Here is a 20,414-nt window from a genome sequence, read left to right on the forward strand (position 1 = left end):
GAAGGCGAAAAGATTGCAAAAAATGGGCAATTCCAAAGGAGAGCGTGCAGATTAATTAATAGTATAAATATAGTTATTAATTTATTTTGTTAAATACAATTCATGCTATTGTTTTCCTGTACTTTGAGGTGCACGAATTATGTAATGCATCAACCGTCTGATGAACCTGAGTTTTTTTTATGATTATCTTGGAGAAATCAGATGGCTTGTGATGAATTGAAGTGGGAATATATATGAAGTAGATTATGAAATAATGAAGTAAAAGAAAGGCAATTTTTCAAAAGGAGAACACTCTTCCTTTGCATAGAACTCCACAAAGACCACATTGTCAAGTGTCACCTCTCTCTCTCTCTCCGTACCTTGCTGCTTCATCCAATGGCGTTTTTGAAACTTCACTCTCTTTGCATTCTCTGCATCTTCTTGGCCTTACCCTTCACTGCTGCACTCACCGAGTCGTTGTCTTCGTCTTCGGCTTCTGCTTCTTCTTCTACTGATGTTGGACTTCTGCTGGGAAAGATCAAAGCTTCACTGCAAGGTAACTCTGAAAATCTTTTGCTCTCTTCGTGGAACTCCTCCGTTCCTCTTTGCCAATGGCGAGGCCTCAAATGGGTCTTTTCAAATGGTTCCCCTCTCTCTTGCTCTGACCTCTCTGCACCAGAATGGACCAATCTTTCACTTTATAAAGACCCATCTTTGCACTTGCTTTCTCTCCTGCTCCCATCTGCTAATCTCACAGGTTCACTTCCTAGAGAGCTTGGTGAGTTCTCTATGCTTCAAAGTTTGTATCTTAACATTAATTCGCTGACTGGAACCATCCCTCTTGAGCTCGGTTACAGCTCTTCGCTATCTGATATTGATTTGAGTGACAATTTGTTTACTGGGGTTTTAGCTCCATCTATCTGGAATCTATGCGATAGATTAGTTTCACTTAAACTTCATGGTGATTCAATATCTGGGTCTCTCCCTGAACCTGCATTGCCCAACTCTACTTGCAAGAATATGCAGTTTCTTGACTTGGGTAGCAACAAGTTTTCTGGGAATTTCCCTGAATTTTTGACTCGTTTCCAAGGGCTCAAGGAGCTCGATCTTTCTAATAACATGTTTTCGGGCTCTATCCCTCAGAGTTTAAGTGCGTTGAGCCTTGAAAAATTGAATCTTTCACACAATAATTTCAGTGGGATGTTGCCTGTTTTTGGTGAATCAAAGTTTGGTGTGGAGGTTTTTGAAGGTAACGATCCTAGTCTTTGTGGGTTACCTTTAAGGAGCTGTAGCGGAGGTTCAAGATTGACCTCAGGAGCAATTGCTGGTATGGTGATTGGATTAATGACTGGAGTTGTAGTTTTGGTCTCATTATTAATTGGCTATATGCAAAACAAGAAGAGGAAAGGTAGGGAAGAGAGTGAAGATGAATTAGAGGAAGGAGAAGATGAAGAAAATGGTGGTAATGGAGGTGAAGGGAAGCTAATTTTGTTTCAAGGCGGCGAGCATTTGACATTAGACGATGTTTTGAATGCAACTGGTCAAGTAACTGAGAAGACGACATATGGGACTGTTTATAAGGCAAAGCTTGCTGATGGAGGCACAATTGCTTTGAGGTTATTGAGAGAAGGTAGTTGCAAAGATAGGAGTTCTTGCTTACCAGAGATAAAGCAACTGGGAAAGATTCGACATGAAAACTTGATTCCTTTGAGAGCTTTCTATCAGGGGAAAAGGGGGGAGAAGCTGCTCATATATGATTATCTTCCAAATAAAAACCTTTATGATCTCTTACATGGTATGCTCGTTTTTGGTTTACCTTTGCATCTTGTTTGTTTTCCACTGTCATACATATATTCTGAAAACACTGCTAACTCTAGCAAAGTCAAGAGTTCATTGTAGATTATGACCTATTCTTATAGTTGAATCACTGAAGATGCTTAAGTATGGCTTTTCTTTAAATATTGCTTCAATTTTTGAATGAATGCTCTCCATGAACATATTGTAATCCTGGTAGTTAGACCTCTCAGCTGAAACCTAGATTTAGGAAATAACAGATCATCTGCGAACAAAGCTGCTTAGATTTCTAAAATTCTAAACGACCAAGAACTTTTGTTCTCTATTATGTTTCTTTGCTAGATTATGTATCTGATCTTGGGGTAGTATTACTTGAAGCTGCGATACTGCATCACCAAGCTTGCCTCTTGCCGAATATTGTGCTTCTTACTTAGTATTTGGGTTTAGTAGCAATGGAAAGCGAACGGTTGTAACTAGTTTTAAGCAAATCCCTGCAATTCGCATGTATACCTTTATGTATTTGATATTTTAAGAATTGGGAAAATCAAGTACTTATTCTTTACCGCTTGTTTTTTTTTCATTCGTCTGGTTAATTGCAGAAACTAAAGCAGGAAAACCAGTGTTGAACTGGGCTAGGCGGCACAAGATTGCATTGGGTATAGCCAGGGGACTAGCATATCTTCATACAGGCCTTGAGACACCCATTACACATGGAAACGTGAGATCCAAAAATGTGCTTGTGGATGAATTTTTTGTTGCCAGGCTTACTGAATTTGGGCTTGACAAGCTAATGGTCCCAGCTGTGGCTGATGAAATAGTGGCACTTGCAAAAACTGATGGTTACAAAGCTCCAGAGCTTCAGAGGATGAAGAAATGCAATTCCAGAACAGATGTTTTTGCATTTGGAATACTTTTGCTTGAGATTTTGATTGGCAAAAAACCTGGGAAAAATGGAAGAAACGGTGATTTTGTGGACTTGCCTTCAATGGTGAAAGTGGCAGTTTTGGAGGAAACAACAATGGAAGTTTTTGATGTGGAGCTTTTGAAGGGGATAAGGAGTCCAATGGAAGAAGGATTGGTTCAGGCGCTGAAACTCGCAATGGGATGCTGCGCTCCGGTGCCTTCAGTTAGACCTACCATGGAAGAAGTTGTGAAGCAATTGGAAGAGAACAGACCTAGAAACCGCTCTGCTTTGTACAGTCCAACCGAAACAAGGAGCGAAATCGGTACCCCTTTCTAATTAAGCTTTGCTTTTCATTTTAAATTAGCTCTTTATCAGTTATGCATTAACTGGGGCAGTGGTAGCTGATGCTTGTAATGTTGTTTTCTCATATTTGTGTAATAGAGAATCAATTTCTGTGTCTCTAATCTCCATATGTGTAATTCATTACAAATAACTATGTACGATGAAATTTCTTGCCTTTAGACGATGTTTAAGAGGTAATGAGAACAATTTAATAGATAAAGCATCAGAAAAAAAAAAAATACTACAGATTACAAGGATAAATAATGTTTCTCTAGTGCATGAAATTGACACATGAAGCTGGCAACTCAAAGCGGCACACTGGGCAGTAATGGCTCTTGTTCAGCCACTGATCAATGCAGTGGCCATGAAATATATGCAAACAAGGCATCCGCTTGACCTGAGACACTACCTGAAACTCCTCCAAGCAAATGGGGCAACTTTTCTCACCAGAGTCCTCCCCAGCAAAATCTGCAAGCCTTCCGTTTTCCAACTCGGCGATTGATGAGCAGGTCGCAGGAACTATGCCTTGCCACCAGTATTCTGTTTCCAAATTTATCTCCACTTTTATCATCAACTTTGTACCTGATGAAGAATTTCTACGTGAAAGTCTTCGTGCCTGCTTGATCAAACTATAACCAATGCTCAGTTTATCACTGGTGTTGATATCCAACGAAGCCACCAAGTCGGAAATCTTTGAATAGGCTTCCTCCTTGTTCGTACAAGCTAGAAAATCTTGTTCATCCACGCATAGATCAGGGGCGATGATGGGGATGACCTGAGAACCCACCCGGATTCCTGGTTCTGACATAAGTTTCTTATGATGGGCTGATTCAGAACTGACGATGAAGATGATGCTGGACTTGCATCCATCTTTGTTCTTCATCTTTTCATGGTCTAAGAACAAGATCCGGCGAGTATCTCCGATGAGAAAAGGCATGTTAGAAGAACGAGGAGTCTTTGTTTTGGTCTGGTCTTATAATTCAATGGAGGCAAAGCATAAATAGACAGATGAAGTCTTCGAGAAAAGGATCCTTCTTAATTAAGGACAGTGGAAAAAGGATGTCCTCAAACTAATTGGATTTGGATTACAACCGATGAGAGTTTTAAAACAAAACAAAAAAAAATTCTGTTATTTTCCTTTTACTGCCGCCTTTGGATTATGAAAAATATTTGGCAAAAGCTAAATATTCTGCTCTATATATTGATGCTCTTTAAATGGTTGAGTAGGCAAGTGAGCTGTGACACAGATTTGCTGGAACATAGCCTTTGTCTATAGATGTTTTATTTTGTGTGTTCATGAAAAATGGGATTAATTGCAATAATTACCGCAATGAAAGAGGACAGAGGATAGGATGAGACTCTCTTGGACTATTAAAATTTTAAAAAGTAAAATTAAAATACGGTTTTTATGGGTAATGTATTAGAATATTTAAATTTACAAAAATTCAATTTTAATAATAAACAACATATTTAAGTATTACATTATTTCAATGGTATAATTTCTTCTGTGGGTTTGTATTGAAAAGTATTTTTTTTATAAATAAAACAAATACTTATTTGGAGCTTTTTACTAATTAATTTGCAGATGAGATCAACTTGAATTGACGAGATACAAGGAAACTAAGACATTGATGAATGCAATGAATATGAGAGGAACAATGGGCTGAAACAATAAGCCTAATAAGACTGGACTGAGGTGAATTGATTATCATGAATTAGTTGAAAATTTGAGCTGCTGATTAATCGGAACTACCAGATGTGGGTAAAGAACTGGAAGAGCATTAACTTTACAGTGACGGACTTGCACATGGCTGCACACACACTCACCACTAAATTCCACAGTATAATATTCCTTTAAAAATTGTCAGATACTCCAGACGTATTACTTTGTTATATTGATCTCACATATCAAACCAATAATTACATTATAATAAATAATTAAAAAATTAAAATATCTACTAAACCCACACCAGCCCTAAATAATCATGTTTACATGGAAATTAAAATTTAAATTTAAATTTAAATTATTAAAATTTAAATTTTTTTAAAGTTAGATGTTATCATATTATTAACTTGGAGCACCTCCTCACATCCAATAATTTAGCTATTCCTTATTCCTTCTCTCAGAACTCTCTCTACCACCAATTGTCTGTGAAAATCTTTCTTAATAATTTTAAGGCAATGGTTTATAAATACTTTTGACTTGTATGCATTTCTTTCATCCATCTATTGTTGAGTTAACTGCTATAACAGGTGCATATTCTCACCATTAGACATAGAGAAATCCAAATTGCAACCGAAGAACTTTTATGTATTTTGGATTTTATCTTAAAATTTCTTTTTTCTTAAATTATATGTTATAATACTGAAATTTTAACATTAAAATTAGAAGCACATAAATATGGAAATAAATCTCTTTAAATAATAATAATGATAAATTTAAAATATTATTTTGCTCAAAAGATTTTTTAGAAGTAAACTAAATAGCGATAATTAAATAATCTAAAGTCTAATATTTATCTGGAATACTCAATAATTAAAAAATTAAGAATAAAGCAAATATTTCGTAGTTTAAGCGTTGATCTTTTAAAATATTTACCAGTCGTGAGGGAAGTGATGAAGATGAATTATTTTATGCCATTTCCCAATCCACATGGTTCTGAAGTGACACTTCTCCAAAGGCTCATAGTCTCATACTTGCGACATTGTCTGCAAAGAATGCATCATATGCCTTTTGGTGGCCCACCTCACATGCAAGCACCAAGGAATTGTCATTAACCGAACATTAATTATGAATGTTCTTGGTAATTATATTAAGTAGTGTTTCAGAACTGTAGGGTACAAGTGAAAAAAGGTAAAAGCATCTATACATGCTATCATGTGAAATGAGGAGTGTGTCCATTAATTACAAAGGAGATAGGAAGGACAAACACATTATTAAATACGATTCCAAATGATAAAAGCTTAAAACATTTGAAGCTAAAAACAATGTCTTTTTGATATGAATTTTTTGCTGATCTGATAATTCGTAAATTATAGTACAGAGAAGAAAAATGGACAAACCGACTCTATGAAGAATAGAGAATTCAAGATGATGAGCAACACTGCGGCATCTAAAGCAGGCCCAGGTAGATCAGTGGCGTGCTGACAAGTGGATTTTTTTTTCCATTTTTAGTCTTTGTATCGCACTATGACACCTGTTATATAATGTACACTAGCCAAATATTGGTTGAGTGGCCAAACAGAGGAAAAGGAGGGAGATGAAACAGAGAAAGACTTCATACTTGCTGGGTAGTTGCTGTGGCAACAGTAAGGGAAGATAAAACCTTTTTTTTTTTTTGCCTTTCTTTTTCTGGTTGTTTTCCCCTGTTGCTTAGGTTTGAGAATTAACATTGGCGACCCTTGCGGCAGGAAAGAGCACCCGCACTTGAAGTAATGGTACCAACCATGGAAGAGGACTTGGCCCCCAAGCTAGAAGCTCTTGCATAGCTGGCTGCAGCTCCGGCTCCTGAGGGAGTGAAGTAGGCTCCATTTAGCAAGAGGTCTCCTTCGGATCTCCAATTCCAATGCCTCCATACATGATCTGATGTATCCACCCTCTTTGTCACCTGCCAACAAAAATTAATTTTCATTTTTGTTATAATCTTTTCATTACAGGTAAATTATATTTCTATAGGACATTTGCATACCTCTTTAGCGAAAGCATTGTTAGGGGCAAGATATCTGTTTCCTTGGCTGTTAATGGTAGGGTCGGCACTTCCACCAATGGCATACATTTCCCAGTGTGTGTAGTCATTGTTCACCACATGGAAATACCCATGCCTACACCTGCAAGATTAATGAATTGGCCCAGTCAGACTTGGATCGTCTATAATAATCATATTGAAAAGCTGAACAAGGTGTATGGCTGCCATTATAGCTTTACCTTGGCATTCTCTGGATAAGACCCTCACCAAAATGGTTGTAGGCAATTGTTACTTGCATCTGCTTATCTCTTGCATAGGAGTCACTATGACCCAATAACATAACCTGTTCATCGCTTAAGAAGAAACTTAATCAGTCTGTTAAAAAGCACAAATAAAATCGCATTAATTAATCAAAAATTGATGCCAAGGGAAATATAGTTGACCTCGTTGTGGTGGGTGAAGTAGTTGTTCGAAATGGTAATGGCAGTTGACCCCATTATAGCATCAACAAGGCCATCTGCGCAATTCGATAGAGAATTATGATCAATCCAAATGTGACTAGACCCAAAAATGGAAATCGCATCTCCATCAGCCATAGTTCTCCACCCATAGTGAGTAGGCGAGCTACGAACCATGGCATTGCCGGTAGGCTTGCAATCATGGATATGGAGACCATGAATAATGACATTTGTGATAAACTGGATGGTAATGCAAGCTCCATTGGCAATGTGGACGTTAACTCCACGTGCATCAATAGTCTTGAAACTGTTCATGATAAGTTCCTGCTTAAGAGTGATCACCATGTCTCTCTTGAACACAATCCATAAAGGTCTTTCTTGAATAACAGCATGGCGAAGGGTGCCAGGTTTTGGATTAACAGGATCGTCATCTCGAGGGTCAGTCACGACATAGTATCTGCCGTCGCGACCACCAATGGCATTGCGTCCAAAGCCAATCCCACAGTCAGCAAGACGCCTCCTGTTTCGCTGCCAATTGGGGTCGCATCGCCAACAATCATCAATTGGATTGCCTGTTACACATGAGAAGAATCCTAAATTCCTTCTCGCTGTGCCGTTGTGGATGCTCCTGCTAAAATCACAAATCCAGTATGACATTATTATTACAATTACTGTGGTCAAATTAATAATCTGCAAATTAGAGCGTGATGTCCCACTTTAGCCGAATAACAAAATATGGAAAGTGCATTATACGACTATACGGAAAAATTTACAAATCATTTTCTACTCCTACATTTCATTATTCAACAAATAAATGCAAGGTTGAAATCCAATTCCTGTCAGAGCTTTGCATGTCCGTCAATAAATGAGTTCACGACGGTGGCCATATTGAATAACTTGGCTCTTTCAATTGAGCATTACTAGATCAGAAAGAATTCTGATTAAAGTCCTATGATATGAATCCAGATCTGGTATATGTGGTCTGTAGCTGATGCCTCGACAGGCTGGAGAAGGGAGGCAAGAGTTAAGTTGTCTGCCCCACCTAGTAGGGACAAAAAAATGCACTGGCTGAAATCATCACTTTTTCAAATGAATCTAGAAAAAATAATTGTGAAAGTAAATGAGTAATTAATTATATCTGACCGATAGTGGATTTAATACCAAAAAGCATGGGATACTAACAGACAAAATCGTAATTCGATTCAAGAAGATGGGTTGTAAGTCTAATTAGAATCCAGTAAGAATTTGACCATATCAGAAATGGGTTACTCATCTAGTAAACGAGAAAAGCAGCATGCATGACATCTTCTTTGATATGTTCAAATAAAAATATGGAGTATATGTATGCTTGTATATAGTAAAAATGAAGTAAAAACTTAAATTTTGAAGTTATAGGGTCTAATAGCTCTCTTGATAAATTCATATTGATTTATATTATTCAATTTCCTTTGATCTATCATGATTCAAGTACATTTATGATTTATTCCATTGATTGGATTCAAAAAATTCTGAAAAAAATATATTCATCCAATTGATAAGAAGAGAAATTAAATGAAATTGAAAGAATTGAGAATAATAATATTCTAACATATTCTCATCAGTACGGCAAAACCAGGTAGATTTTACCATTCCAAACGGTCTTAGAAGGGCTGTTCTTTTGAAATAAAGTTGGCTCAGCTTATAAGAATCACTTCAAAACTACATCGTTTAAGTTCAATTAATGAAGCTAAAAGGGAAAAAAAATTGGCACATATATGTAGCATCAAACGTTCCTAACAGGTATATCCTCCTGTAATTTATCAAACACTGTTGAAGTGATCAATTTGGAAGTAAAATTATCTCAAACTAGGTTAGCCTATCCAGCCTTCCGATTATTTGAGTAAAAGAAAAAAAAAAAGAGTAATGGAATTTAAAAAAAAATCAGTAATCTAACCTCGTTTTGACTATCTTTTTGGGGGGTAAAAAAATAAAAGTTTCGTTGGGGATAGGATTTGAAAAATAACCCCAAACGAAATCTTTATTTCAATGAGTTTTTTGGGGGTAGTTCCATACCATAGCAGGGTTGAATCTTGAAAGAACATGTATCCGGAAGAGGAGACTAAGAATTGGAATGCCCTTTAAGCCAATCAAGCCTAACAGTATTCACTTGTTCTTTCCGCCTTTTAAAAATGTGAGGTACCGAAGTTTAAATTCGGAGAAGATTAATAGTTAGTATATGTAGTTCAGTAAAACTAATTATGTAGTTGCTGTATTTTCAGAAACACATTAAAATAATTTTCATCTTTTCAGACAATTAACTATTTAGTCAATTTTTTAATTATAAAATCTAAGTAATTATTATTTTCAAATTATAATACTAAATGGTTATGTTTTAATATTATAGATATTAATTAAAAATAAATACATTTTAGTAATTTCACTAATAGCTCAAATAGACAATGACTAATTAGTTGACAGGTTGAAAAAATTAATATTATTTAATATATTTTTAAAAATAAAAAATGTAAATAATTAGTTTTCGCTAAATCAAACAACAAAATAATAGATTTTTTTAAAAAAATTTAATATTATTTATCAAATATAGAGAAATCTTATATATATATATATATATATATATATATATATATATACACACATTCATAAAATAATAAAACGCAATCCCTTTTTTTTCCAATTTAAATAAAAATAACTAAATAAAACAAGTCGTCTTTTTTAAAAAAAATAAACAAAACATGTCGTTGAACTCTTTTTTCTTATCATTAAAAAGTTAAAAACATGAAGGGTGATGTGATATATTGAAATGGTGACCTATAGGAAAATAAGAGTGATATAAGGAAAAACTCACTGATCAACCACTGAAGCCACCACCTCCGGATTCTCAACAGCATGCTCATTCCATGCATCACCTGACCTGAACAATTGAAACGCGAACAAATAAACAGACAAACTTCCATTATAAGCTAAGCTCTCACTAGATGACTAAATAAGATTCGAGATTTATAATCCGCAATTGGCTCTAGGACTGAGTGGGCAAGGAGAGTGATATACTAAAGGAAACGGATTCAACCTCACCGAGACAGAGTCAATTGGCTCTGAGTGAGAACTAAAAACAGAGCAACGGACTCAACACTCTGATAAACTAATGTAACAAAACTAACGATCCAGATTCCTTTTTGATCCCGATCAAAACGGCTTAAAACGTCCGGAAGTCAGACAATTTCGACTATAATTTTCCAGTTTTACAATCAGGATCCATTAGGAAGCTTGACTACTCTGAAACTCACCCGTCGGCCATTGATGAGTTCTTGGAGCTCTGCAACCCCTGCTTTTGCTCGAACCTGAGAGGGAAAAAAAAAAGCCAGGCGACCAAATCCACGGTATAAGTTATCGAATTCTCTGATGTAATCACATAAACGCGGTAGTTAATGCGTAAATTGGAGCTTTTCAGAAATGACGAAAACTGTGATTGAAAATGCGCAAATTGTATAGAAATCTACAGATATAAGCACAAAATCTAGCATGAACAGCTCAAAACACTGATTCACAGACTAAAAAGAGCAACTCTGTTTCTGAAAAGAAACAGTAGTACTATACAAGATACAGAACATGAATGCTTGAATTGTACCTCGATTTCTCCGTTGATGACTTCACGCTAACGAAAAGCACTAGAACAATCAATGCACATACACAAAAACATCTCGGCGAAATCGCCATTGTTGCTTCAAATCTCTCTCTCTTTCTCTCTCTCTCTCTCTCTCTCTCTCTCTGTGTGCTTTGTATTCTGTTTGTTTTTCCCTCTTTATTATTGTCAGAGTAAATTGCTCTGCTAGTTTCGGTGTCTAAGAATCAGGAAAGAAAACGAAAGATACGAGTCAAAGAAGAGCCATTGCGAAGCCATCTTTTTATAGCCAAAACAACGACGTATTGGCCTAAATCTTGCCTAACTCGGTTTTAACCCAGGTTAAGTAAATTAAGCCAAATACTAATTAACCACCTCACCGCCTCTCTAACTGCCGCTAACTGATTAGCACTCTCTTGCAAATGAGATTTCGCGTTTCGCCATTCCATTTACGCTTTAACTCTCCCACGTCCAATGTGTGTCGGTCACGCACGTGCCTGACCATCTCCCTTCCTATGAAACCTCACTCTTTGTTCATCACGAATCAACCCTCGGACCACCGTGGCCACGTCAGCTTGTTTAACACACGAAAGTGTATCCTTACTCGCAGATGGCGGTGAAATTCAATACTCAGCTCTTTTTATTTGCTACATTGCTTGAAAATTGCGGTTATAAAAAGTTATTTCATGAAAATAAAATATTTTTTTATAAACTGAAAATTAAAAAGCAATCAATTTTTCTATTTATTTTATTGCAATTTCAGGGACTTTAGGACATGAATATTAATTTGTTGCATGTAATGGAAGAAAATAAAAAACATGAAAAAAGAGTGTGCAAAAGGAAGGCATCATCTTTGCAAAATAAAAGATTAGAGAGCACAAAAAAGTCATATTCAGAAAGGGGGGGTTCCAGATGGGAACCCAAATGATGTTAAAATCTAACCCATATGATTGGACATCAAAAGCAGACATAACATGCATGTATGTATGGGTCTACATTGTCTTTACCATTTGCAGATTATGTGGATTCAATTGGTCCACATAATTTTCCTCAAATCTACATTTGTCTCATAGCTACATAAAATCTTTAATAAATTCAATCTGGGACTAAAAGTGCAGGGTAAAAATTAAAGATGGAACCCACAATAACAAAACCTCAGCCAATCACTTGAGTTGCAAGCTAGATTTTTCTTTTAATATGTAAATTCAACCCAATAGCAGGAAAAAAAAAAAAAGATTTTGGTTAGACCCACAAAGACTAGCTTGCTTGATGTGTTCCTCTACATATATTAAATTGATGGAAAAGCTACATTGTCTTCTAATTTGCTTTGTAGCCCATGTTGTGTTCTACCAAAAAGCTGGCATTTCACTCCTTTACATATTGTAAGCCCTATGTTCTTCTATTATAATAATAATAGATCTTAGAAAGCGATACGAATAAAATAAATTTATTCTTAATTAAACAGTCTCTAATTTAAATATTTAGTATGAGCTATTTTTAAAATTTGAAAATAAGTGTTTAGCTCTTCTAATGAGTCTACGTCACACAAATTTAAATTACTTAATTTAATAAAAATTAAATCTCAAATAATAATAATAATAATAATAAAATTTCCTTACCTCGTCAAAAAAAATTACTTTTTAAAATTTAAGAATTTGAGAATAAGTGTTGAGCTCTTCTAATGAGTCTACTTGACACAAATTTAAATTACTTAATTTAATAAAAATTAAATCTCAAATAATAATAATAATAATAGAATTTCCTTACCTCATAAAAAAGAATTACTTCCTTTATATTATTAATCTCATATAGTGCATCTTTTTTTTTTCAGAAAAAAAAAAACTGTTTTATCGTGGTGATGTTTCGTTTAACTTTTTTTTTAATCGTCAAAAAACATCCTAAAAGTTGTCTTGAAGTCATTGGTAGTAATTTTGATATTTTCCCATGATGGTGTCATTTTCAAACTCCATTTCTTTCTTCCTACATGTGTTGCTCCAATTTTTAGTAGAGCAGTTTAGCAATTTACGGTAAACCTCCTCCTCATACACATACACTCTCTGGAAATAAATAATAATAATAATAATAAAATACGAGAAATTTATAATTTTAAAGTATTATTATTATTAATAAATCAATTTTTATATTTTTAGAAATTTAGTAAAATATTTTTATTTTTTCTCTCGGTCAATGAAATAATCATTCCGTCTATTGCTGTTATTAAAAATATAACAAAATACCAAATTACTCTTTCTCTTCTTATCCTCTTTCTCCTTCTTTTTCGATTCTTTTTCTTCTTTTTTTATTTTTTTTTATTTTTTTTTTCTTATTTAAGGAAGAGAAGAAAGCGATTCTTTATATTTATTATCATCATCTTCTTCTCCTCCTTTTTCTTTATCTTTTTTTTAATTATTTTTTCTTTTTTTTATCTTCATCTTCATCTTCTCCTTCTTTTTTTTTTTTTTTTTAAAAAGAATAAACTATTTCGTTAATGGAGAGAAATGATAAGTAAATTTTAATAAATTTGAGAAAACATAAAAATGTTTTAATACATCTGAAAAAAAAATAAAAACATTTTAATATATTTCTAAAAATGTATAAATTTATTTGTTAATAATGGCAATATTCAGAACTAAGGGATTTTATTTAAGAATAAAATTGAGTTTTAAAATTTTTTTCATTTTTCGCTCATCTATTTTTAATAGAAAAAATGACGAAAAACTATTTTATTGACGGTGAAAAAATAAAAACATTTTAATAAATTTTTAAAGTATAAAAACTGATTTATTAGTAACAACAGTACTCAAAAATTAAATAGTAAATCTCACAAATAATAATAATAACTCAAATTATAAAATATATTTCGAAGTAAATCATAAATGAAAAAAAAATATTATAAGAAAATGATAAAATAATTATAAAATTTTAACATTAAACAATCAATAATTTACTTCTTGAATTTATCATATGAATTAAATTTACCGTACAAAAATGTATACACCAACATATAATATATAAACATGTACTGTAATTAACACAGAATTTTACAAGTCTTTGGAGCGAAGTAAATTATAATTTTCGCACCGTCTTCTACTCCGCACATATTTTATAATAAAAATAGTATCAATTTAATTTTAATAGACACTTCAAAATTTATATAGCTTAGAAATTAATTAATAAATAGTGGATAAATAATTCAATGATTAATTTAGATTTTTTTTTATATAAATATCGCCTCTATATTGAATGCTCCATCATTTATTTTTTATTATATATAAAAACACATTTTATAAATGATTTTGTATTGAAAATTGATACACCAGTGAATATTGTCCGCTTTGGGTTCACGCCCAGCGTCCTTCTCCTCACGGGTTTGTTTATGAGTCAAGGGATTTACTATTCTGTCTTCCCAAAACGCGTCCACTCGGGTCTCCTGGAGCTTGCCCTTACAAGGCTTCCCCCTCCTTACTTCTTTCCGATGTGAGATACTTTTAATCCACCTCATGGGTTCCTTCCCCATAAGGCCTGAGCGTCCTCGCTCAGCACACCGTACTCACGAGGTCCAGGCTCTGATAGAGTATGTAAATTAAAAGAGTTTTAATGTTTTTGCTGTATGTGTCTGCCTAGCTAACAAAATGAAACTAAATTAATTTATTGGCCTAACTCATTGTTCCCTACCAAATCCATAAAACTCATGTGATATTATTGAGACCCATCAACGTTGCACCTCTGCCACGTAATTTGACCTTATATTCCAAGTTGATTCATAAAATTTTTTAAATTTTATTATTTATTTATCCTATAAAATAATTTATTTAATATAATTTTAAAAATTAAAATTTATAATTTGAAGAATAATTTAGTAAAAAGAGCTATTTAGTTTTTATAATTTTTTAATTAATTAATATACTGAAATCATAGTGCAGTGCCTTCACGATGCAAATTATCATATGAGAAGAGAAGGTGAGGCACATGCTACTTGTCTGCTGCACGGATCCGTAGAAAATCATTCAAATCCAAAACGGCAAAACATATGACGGCAGACAATGTCGTATGGTATAAATCAACGGGCAAAATCAAGGAATTTTTTTAGCTGACTAAAATTAATCACTACAATTAATTGAAGTTCTAAAACAAATATCATGATTAATTAGATATTTCAATACAAGAGAACTGGATGCAATTGGAAAGATCGCCACTTCATAACCCTAAAAATCGATAAACGAAGACTCTTTCTGCATTTTTTTTAACATAAATTATATTTTAATTTTTAAATTTTAATATAATTAATAAATTAATTTTTATATTTTAAAATTAAATAATTAAATTCTTATATAATCAGTTCGTAAAAATTTTTTTTATTTATTTTTATTATTAAAAATATAAAAATATTTTTATTCTTTTAAAAAATAAATTATACTTTAATTTTTAAATTTTAATATAATTAATAAATTTTATTTTAAAAAATATAATTAATAAATTAATTTTTTATTTTTAAATTTAATACTTAACTCATTTTATAATATATTTTAATTTTTTTAATTATTTTTTATAATTAAAAGCATGAAAAATATCTTATTGTTCACTTTTTAAATTAAAAATATTGAGCTGTCAAGATTTCATCTATTTTTTAATATTTATTAAAATTTAAATATTTTCATTTTTTTAGAACAATTAAGCTCTAATAACTTTTATTTATATTATCATATTCAATTAAATTTTAATACTTTTTATACTTTAATTTTTATTTATTAAAATATTTTAATATTTAATAATTTTAAAATTTTTAAAAAATCGATTATTTTTAAGAAGTATGAAGATCTTTTAAATATATTATAGATTTTTACTAAAGAATTTTTTTAAAAATATTATATTTTTAAAAGTTTTACCACCTATTAGTTTTAAATTAATATCTATAATGGATACATAATTTTAAATATGTACTAAATATAGAGATTTAAATATTTAATTTTAAAAATAAAAATATTAATAACTAAAATTTAATGACTAAAATATAATTTATACAATAGAAAAATATTTCACTCATATTGTCAAGAATTTAAGTATTAACGAAGGTATTTTAAATATTTAAAATGTCTATTTTCTCTTTGATCCATTAACTAATAAAATTAGGAATAAAATAATTTTTTATTTGAATAGACCGATTAGAGAAGAATTTAAGTGTTTGATTTTAAAAATATAGAGATTAATCTATTAATTATGCTAAAAAAATTTTTAAAAAATAACTTTTTATAATTCTAATTTTTTATTAAATATTTCTTTTCTCACTTGCTTTTTAATAAGTGGAGTATTTTTAAAACATTGATTAGATTCATCATATGTATATAATTGATTTTAAATGACAGATAATTGAAAAAAAAAAACTAGAAGGAGTCTATAATTTTAGTTAACAAGTAATAAATGGGTGGTAATTGGTAAAACATTTATGGCTAGGTTGTCAAATTTAATTTTTAAATCACTTAGCTTATGATAACCTTAAGGAAAAAAACTTATATATTTAATTTTTATATTATAAAAAAATTTAGGAAAAATTACTTTGTAGTCCCTGAGGTTTAACGTAATTAACACTTCTGTCCCTCTATTTTGGCGACCCAACACTTAAGTCCTTCACTTTCTTTTCTGTCCAACTTCGTAGTCCTTCCGTCCAAAATAGCTGTTTGGGACACATGAATTGACAAAATTAACCCTCTTTGTAACGACCCGAAAATCGGACCGCTACCGGCGCTAGGATCCAGATCGGCTTAAGGCCGCCGGGACCCATAGCAAACCTGACATGCAACCTGTAAACCTGTTAAATCCCATACATGATCAACAATCATACATAAAAATTAAAAACTTTTCTTTCATTCGTTCCTCATACACCAAACTCAACCTGTGCATGCACTAAACATAATCTTAATCATAAACTTGATCCCTCAGTGGGATCTCATCAATGCCCCAATGGGCAATACATCATAAGTTGAGTTGGTTAAACATAAACATCAATAGACATTAAGATCATGTATTACCAAGGGATTACAATAAACCATGGTCAAGCACACTTTTAAACCTCAATACCATTATACATAACATAACCGTTTAACTTTACATAAATATACAATTTATCATGTCCACTATCTATCTATTACAAACATAAGACTTTACTCTTCTTGACTTCTCTGTCTAGCCCGTACCTGCAATCCTGGGGGATTAGGGAAAAGGGGTGAGCTACAAGAGCCCAATGAGCAGAATACTAGAAAACAACATTTGAAATCTCATGCCGTCATGTAATGCAACACATCACAACAATTCACATCTCGGATGGTATTGTCACCAATAGTCCTCTACATTCCAAAGTGTCGGGACGTAGAATGGGTACAACCTGTCTTTCTCTTAACATAACATATCATAACATACCAATGTGCCAGAGACGTAGAATGGGTACAACCTGAACTTTCTCTTACATAGTGCCAGGGACGTAGAATGGGTACAACCTAGATTTCCATACCATATCATGCCGTAGCATCATCATACCATAGGAGGACTAAAGGATCATTCAATAACCAATCCACATCAACATCATAAATGCAATGCAACATATTCATGATTTCTAATGCAAACAACCTAATTCATCACATGGCATTCATGATGTATGAACATGCTCAACTGTATAATTCATTTTCTTTAAAAACATAAAGGTTTATTCTACTCACCTCTTGGCCGAAGCTCTACTGACTCAGAAGCAGCTGGACTCACTGCTGGGGTCCTCGGTTCCTCGGGTCCGAACCTACACAGGTGGACTCAAATGAGGGACCAAACAACTAGAACATAACTCTAAAAACATCCCCCAAAAACCCCCTAAAACACCTCAAAACAATCATGCAAAAACATGCAAAGGAAGGCTGGACAGGGCAGGTTCGGCGGCACCTTCGGCGGCCGAAAGTCCCAGACAGAGACGAAAGTCTCTTTTCGGGGGCAACTTCGGCAACCGAAAGGCCTGCCTCCCAAGCCATGTTCGGCGGCCGAAAGTTCCTTCGGCTGCCGAACCTGGTTTCTGCCAAAGGGCAGAAACTTGGCTCCCTTTGCACAAAATCTTCTCCCTTCCATTCCAACATGCATATAACTCATCAAATCATGCAAATATACATACATTGGCTCCTAGGGGTTTCAAACTACCTAAAACCCCAACTACAACACACAACAACAACACAAATCCAACATACATTGCTCAAAACATAACATTAACTCAAAAACCTAACTATGAGCTAAACATGCATTCTACCCCATAGATCTTACTAAAACCAGTTTAAAACATGAAAAGGATTCAAGATCGGCCCTTACCTCTTGAAGATCGAGGGAGAGACGACCTAAACTCGGAGTTGGGAGAGATTTAACTTCCTTGGTCTCCAAGCTCAAAACTTGTTCAAATCTCTTCAAAATGACATAAACCTTGTTAAAACATGAAGGATTGAAGGAAAATCATAAAAAACGAATCATGGAGGAGCAAGAACTCACCGTGGTCGAAAATGGGGAGAAAACTCGCCCTTTTCGGCCATGGAGCTCTTATATAGGGGCTGGCCAGTTCACGTTCGGGGGCCGAACGTGCCCCCACATCTCATGCATGTTCGGCGGTCGAACATGAGGTTCGGCGGCCGAACTTGCTTCCTTTCAAACAAAACTTTCGCAGGCCAAAAGTGCTCCCATAACCTATCCACGTTCGGTGGCCGAACATGACTTTCGGCGGCCGAACCTGGTAAAGGTTCCATGGTCTTTTTCATTTAAAAACTCAAATTCATTCTTCTTAAAAAATCATTAAAACATGAAAATATTTGTGAAAACATGGTTCTACCCTTCTAGAGGTCTCCGACATCCGAGATTCCACCGGACGGTAGGAATTCCGATACCGGAGTCTAGCCGGGTATTACACTCTTCTTCTTCTTCTTCTTCTTCTTCTTCTTCCCCTTTCTGCAACTTCTTCTTCTTCTTCTTCTTCTTCTTCTTCTTCCTACTCTTTCTGCAACAGCTTCTTCTTCTTCTTCTTCTTCTTCTTCTTCTTCTTCTTCTTCTTCTTCTTCTTCTTCTTTTTCCTACCCTTTCTGCAACTTCTTCTTCTTCTTCTTCTTCTTTCTTCTTCTTCTTCTTCTTCTTCTTCTTCTTTCTTCTTCTTCTTCTTCTTCTTCTTCTTCTAGAATTTCACATTGAAAGAAGGGTATTTTTGGAAAAAATTATCACATCTCACCTTTGACTCTTTGACCAAACGGTTTAAATGAACGGAAGGACTACGAATTTGGACGGAAGAGAAAGTGAGGGACGTAAGTGTTAGGTTGCCAAAATAGAGGGACAGAAGTGTTAATTACGTTAAACCTCAGGGACTAAAAATAAAATTTCCCAAAAATTTATTAACTGATTTATCAGTTTAGCAAGAAAGACTATTAATTAATTTATTTATATTAAAAAATATTTTAGATTTTTTTATGATATTTAATAATTAAAATTTAAAAATTAATTAATAAATTTTTTATACTATGGCTTTCCCAAAAACAATATCACAAAGCAAGTGGTGGTTTCCTTTCCAATTTCCACTTCTAATTGATAAATGTTGTCTCGGCAAGAATTGGGAATAAGATCACGACGTGTTTGGTAATAGAGATAAAAGGTGGAAAGAACACAAACAAAAGCTTATAGGTAAGCCAGCTAGCCAAAAAAAGAGACAGCGACATTGTTTTTTTTTTTTTTTTTTCTAATAATAAAAAAAACAGATTTCGTGTAAAATAATAATAGATTTACATAAAATATTATAAATATAGAAAAGATTCAAATAAAATTTTTTAAATATTTTATTCCAACTTTTTGACAAGGAGACCACAGTTGGTTCCACTCTGTCCATTCTCTATCAAAAGATAAACCCTTTTAACAAGGATAATGAAGACAGTGACTTCGAAATAAAACTGTCTTTGTTTGACAAAAATAAGTCTACACATTTATTTGGTAATAAATGTGTGCTTTTCATGTTAAAAAAGAAAAATGCAATCTTCTTATTTGTTTTGGCAGGATGGTTTATATATATATATATATATAATTTATATAATAATCACTTAAAAAAAATTATATGCTATCACCATAAAATATCATATACTGTAATATAAGAATTTAATAAATTAACATGCTATTATAGAAGTCTCATTCATAAAAAAAATCAAAACCCCGTAACAATCGGTGTATTACCAAAATTCATTCTATTTTAAATAGGTCGAAACTTAACAAAAAATTATTATTAATAGGTATAATTTATCAAATTCTCATTACACTTATAATCATGATATCCCCTATTTATTAATTAGTATTAATTAAATTTTTAAAAAATTTTATAATTAACTCTATATATACCTAAATTAAAAAATATATTTTTATATAATTATTTTTAATTTAAATAATTCATTACTCACTCATCATAATATATTACGGCTTTAACCGTAGAATAGTTATTTATATGTACCAATCACTTTATATTTTTCTTTTATAAATTAATCAATTACAATTTTATTTTATTTTTAATCACATCAATATATTTAAGGTTTAATAATCCAACCTAAAAATTTTTTCTCATATATCATACGATAAGATAGATATAATAA

At 32.9% G+C, this 20,414-nt stretch overlaps 3 protein-coding genes across 4 annotated transcripts; 1 reads left to right on the top strand and 2 right to left on the bottom strand.

The window, feature by feature from the left end:
- The first annotated feature begins 242 nt into the window (after window positions 1–242).
- On the top strand, window positions 243–3,136 carry LOC110630264 (putative kinase-like protein TMKL1). The gene is made up of 2 exons (XM_021777674.2): window positions 243–1,774; window positions 2,373–3,136. The coding sequence occupies exons 1-2, from the start codon at window positions 376–378 to the stop codon at window positions 3,011–3,013; spliced, it is 2,040 nt and encodes a 679-aa protein (XP_021633366.1). The 5' UTR covers window positions 243–375; the 3' UTR covers window positions 3,014–3,136.
- Window positions 3,137–3,246: 110 nt separating this feature from the next.
- Window positions 3,247–4,081, bottom strand: LOC110630265. The gene has a single exon (XM_021777676.2). The coding sequence runs from the start codon at window positions 3,954–3,956 to the stop codon at window positions 3,291–3,293; it is 666 nt and encodes a 221-aa protein (XP_021633368.1). The 5' UTR covers window positions 3,957–4,081; the 3' UTR covers window positions 3,247–3,290.
- Window positions 4,082–5,956: 1,875 nt separating this feature from the next.
- Window positions 5,957–11,184, bottom strand: LOC110629625 (probable pectate lyase 8). 2 transcript variants are annotated; one of them, XM_021776682.2, is made up of 7 exons: window positions 10,789–11,184; window positions 10,448–10,501; window positions 10,009–10,074; window positions 7,149–7,791; window positions 6,945–7,048; window positions 6,709–6,847; window positions 5,957–6,627 (listed from the first exon to the last, which is right to left on the bottom strand). In XM_021776682.2, exons 1-7 carry the CDS (start codon window positions 10,875–10,877, stop codon window positions 6,406–6,408), a joined length of 1,317 nt encoding a protein of 438 aa, XP_021632374.1. In that variant the 5' UTR covers window positions 10,878–11,184; the 3' UTR covers window positions 5,957–6,405. The 2 variants fall into 2 exon arrangements, with proteins under 2 accessions (XP_021632374.1, XP_021632373.1); XM_021776681.2 differs by having other exon boundaries at window positions 7,149–7,794; window positions 10,789–11,183.
- Between the last annotated feature and the right edge of the window lie 9,230 nt (window positions 11,185–20,414).

This window comes from Manihot esculenta, chromosome 13 (genome assembly GCF_001659605.2).
Source record: "Manihot esculenta cultivar AM560-2 chromosome 13, M.esculenta_v8, whole genome shotgun sequence".
NCBI lineage: Eukaryota > Viridiplantae > Streptophyta > Magnoliopsida > Malpighiales > Euphorbiaceae > Manihot > Manihot esculenta.

What these genes read in the sequence shown, in the direction of transcription:
- LOC110630264 (XM_021777674.2), top strand. Translation starts at nt 376, where the DNA reads ATGGCGTTTTTGAAACTTCACTCTCTTTGCATTCTCTGCATCTTCTTG. An exon ending in CCTTTATGATCTCTTACATG is followed by an intron (nt 1,775 to 2,372) that starts GTATGCTCGTTT and finishes GGTTAATTGCAG; the next exon opens with AAACTAAAGCAGGAAAACCA.
- LOC110630265 (XM_021777676.2), bottom strand. Translation starts at nt 3,956, where the DNA reads ATGCCTTTTCTCATCGGAGATACTCGCCGGATCTTGTTCTTAGACCAT.
- LOC110629625 (XM_021776681.2), bottom strand. Translation starts at nt 10,877, where the DNA reads ATGGCGATTTCGCCGAGATGTTTTTGTGTATGTGCATTGATTGTTCTA. An exon ending in AACTCATCAATGGCCGACGG is followed by an intron (nt 10,075 to 10,447) that starts GTGAGTTTCAGA and finishes TCAATTGTTCAG; the next exon opens with GTCAGGTGATGCATGGAATG. An exon ending in ACAATGCTTTCGCTAAAGAG is followed by an intron (nt 6,628 to 6,708) that starts GTATGCAAATGT and finishes TTTTGTTGGCAG; the next exon opens with GTGACAAAGAGGGTGGATAC.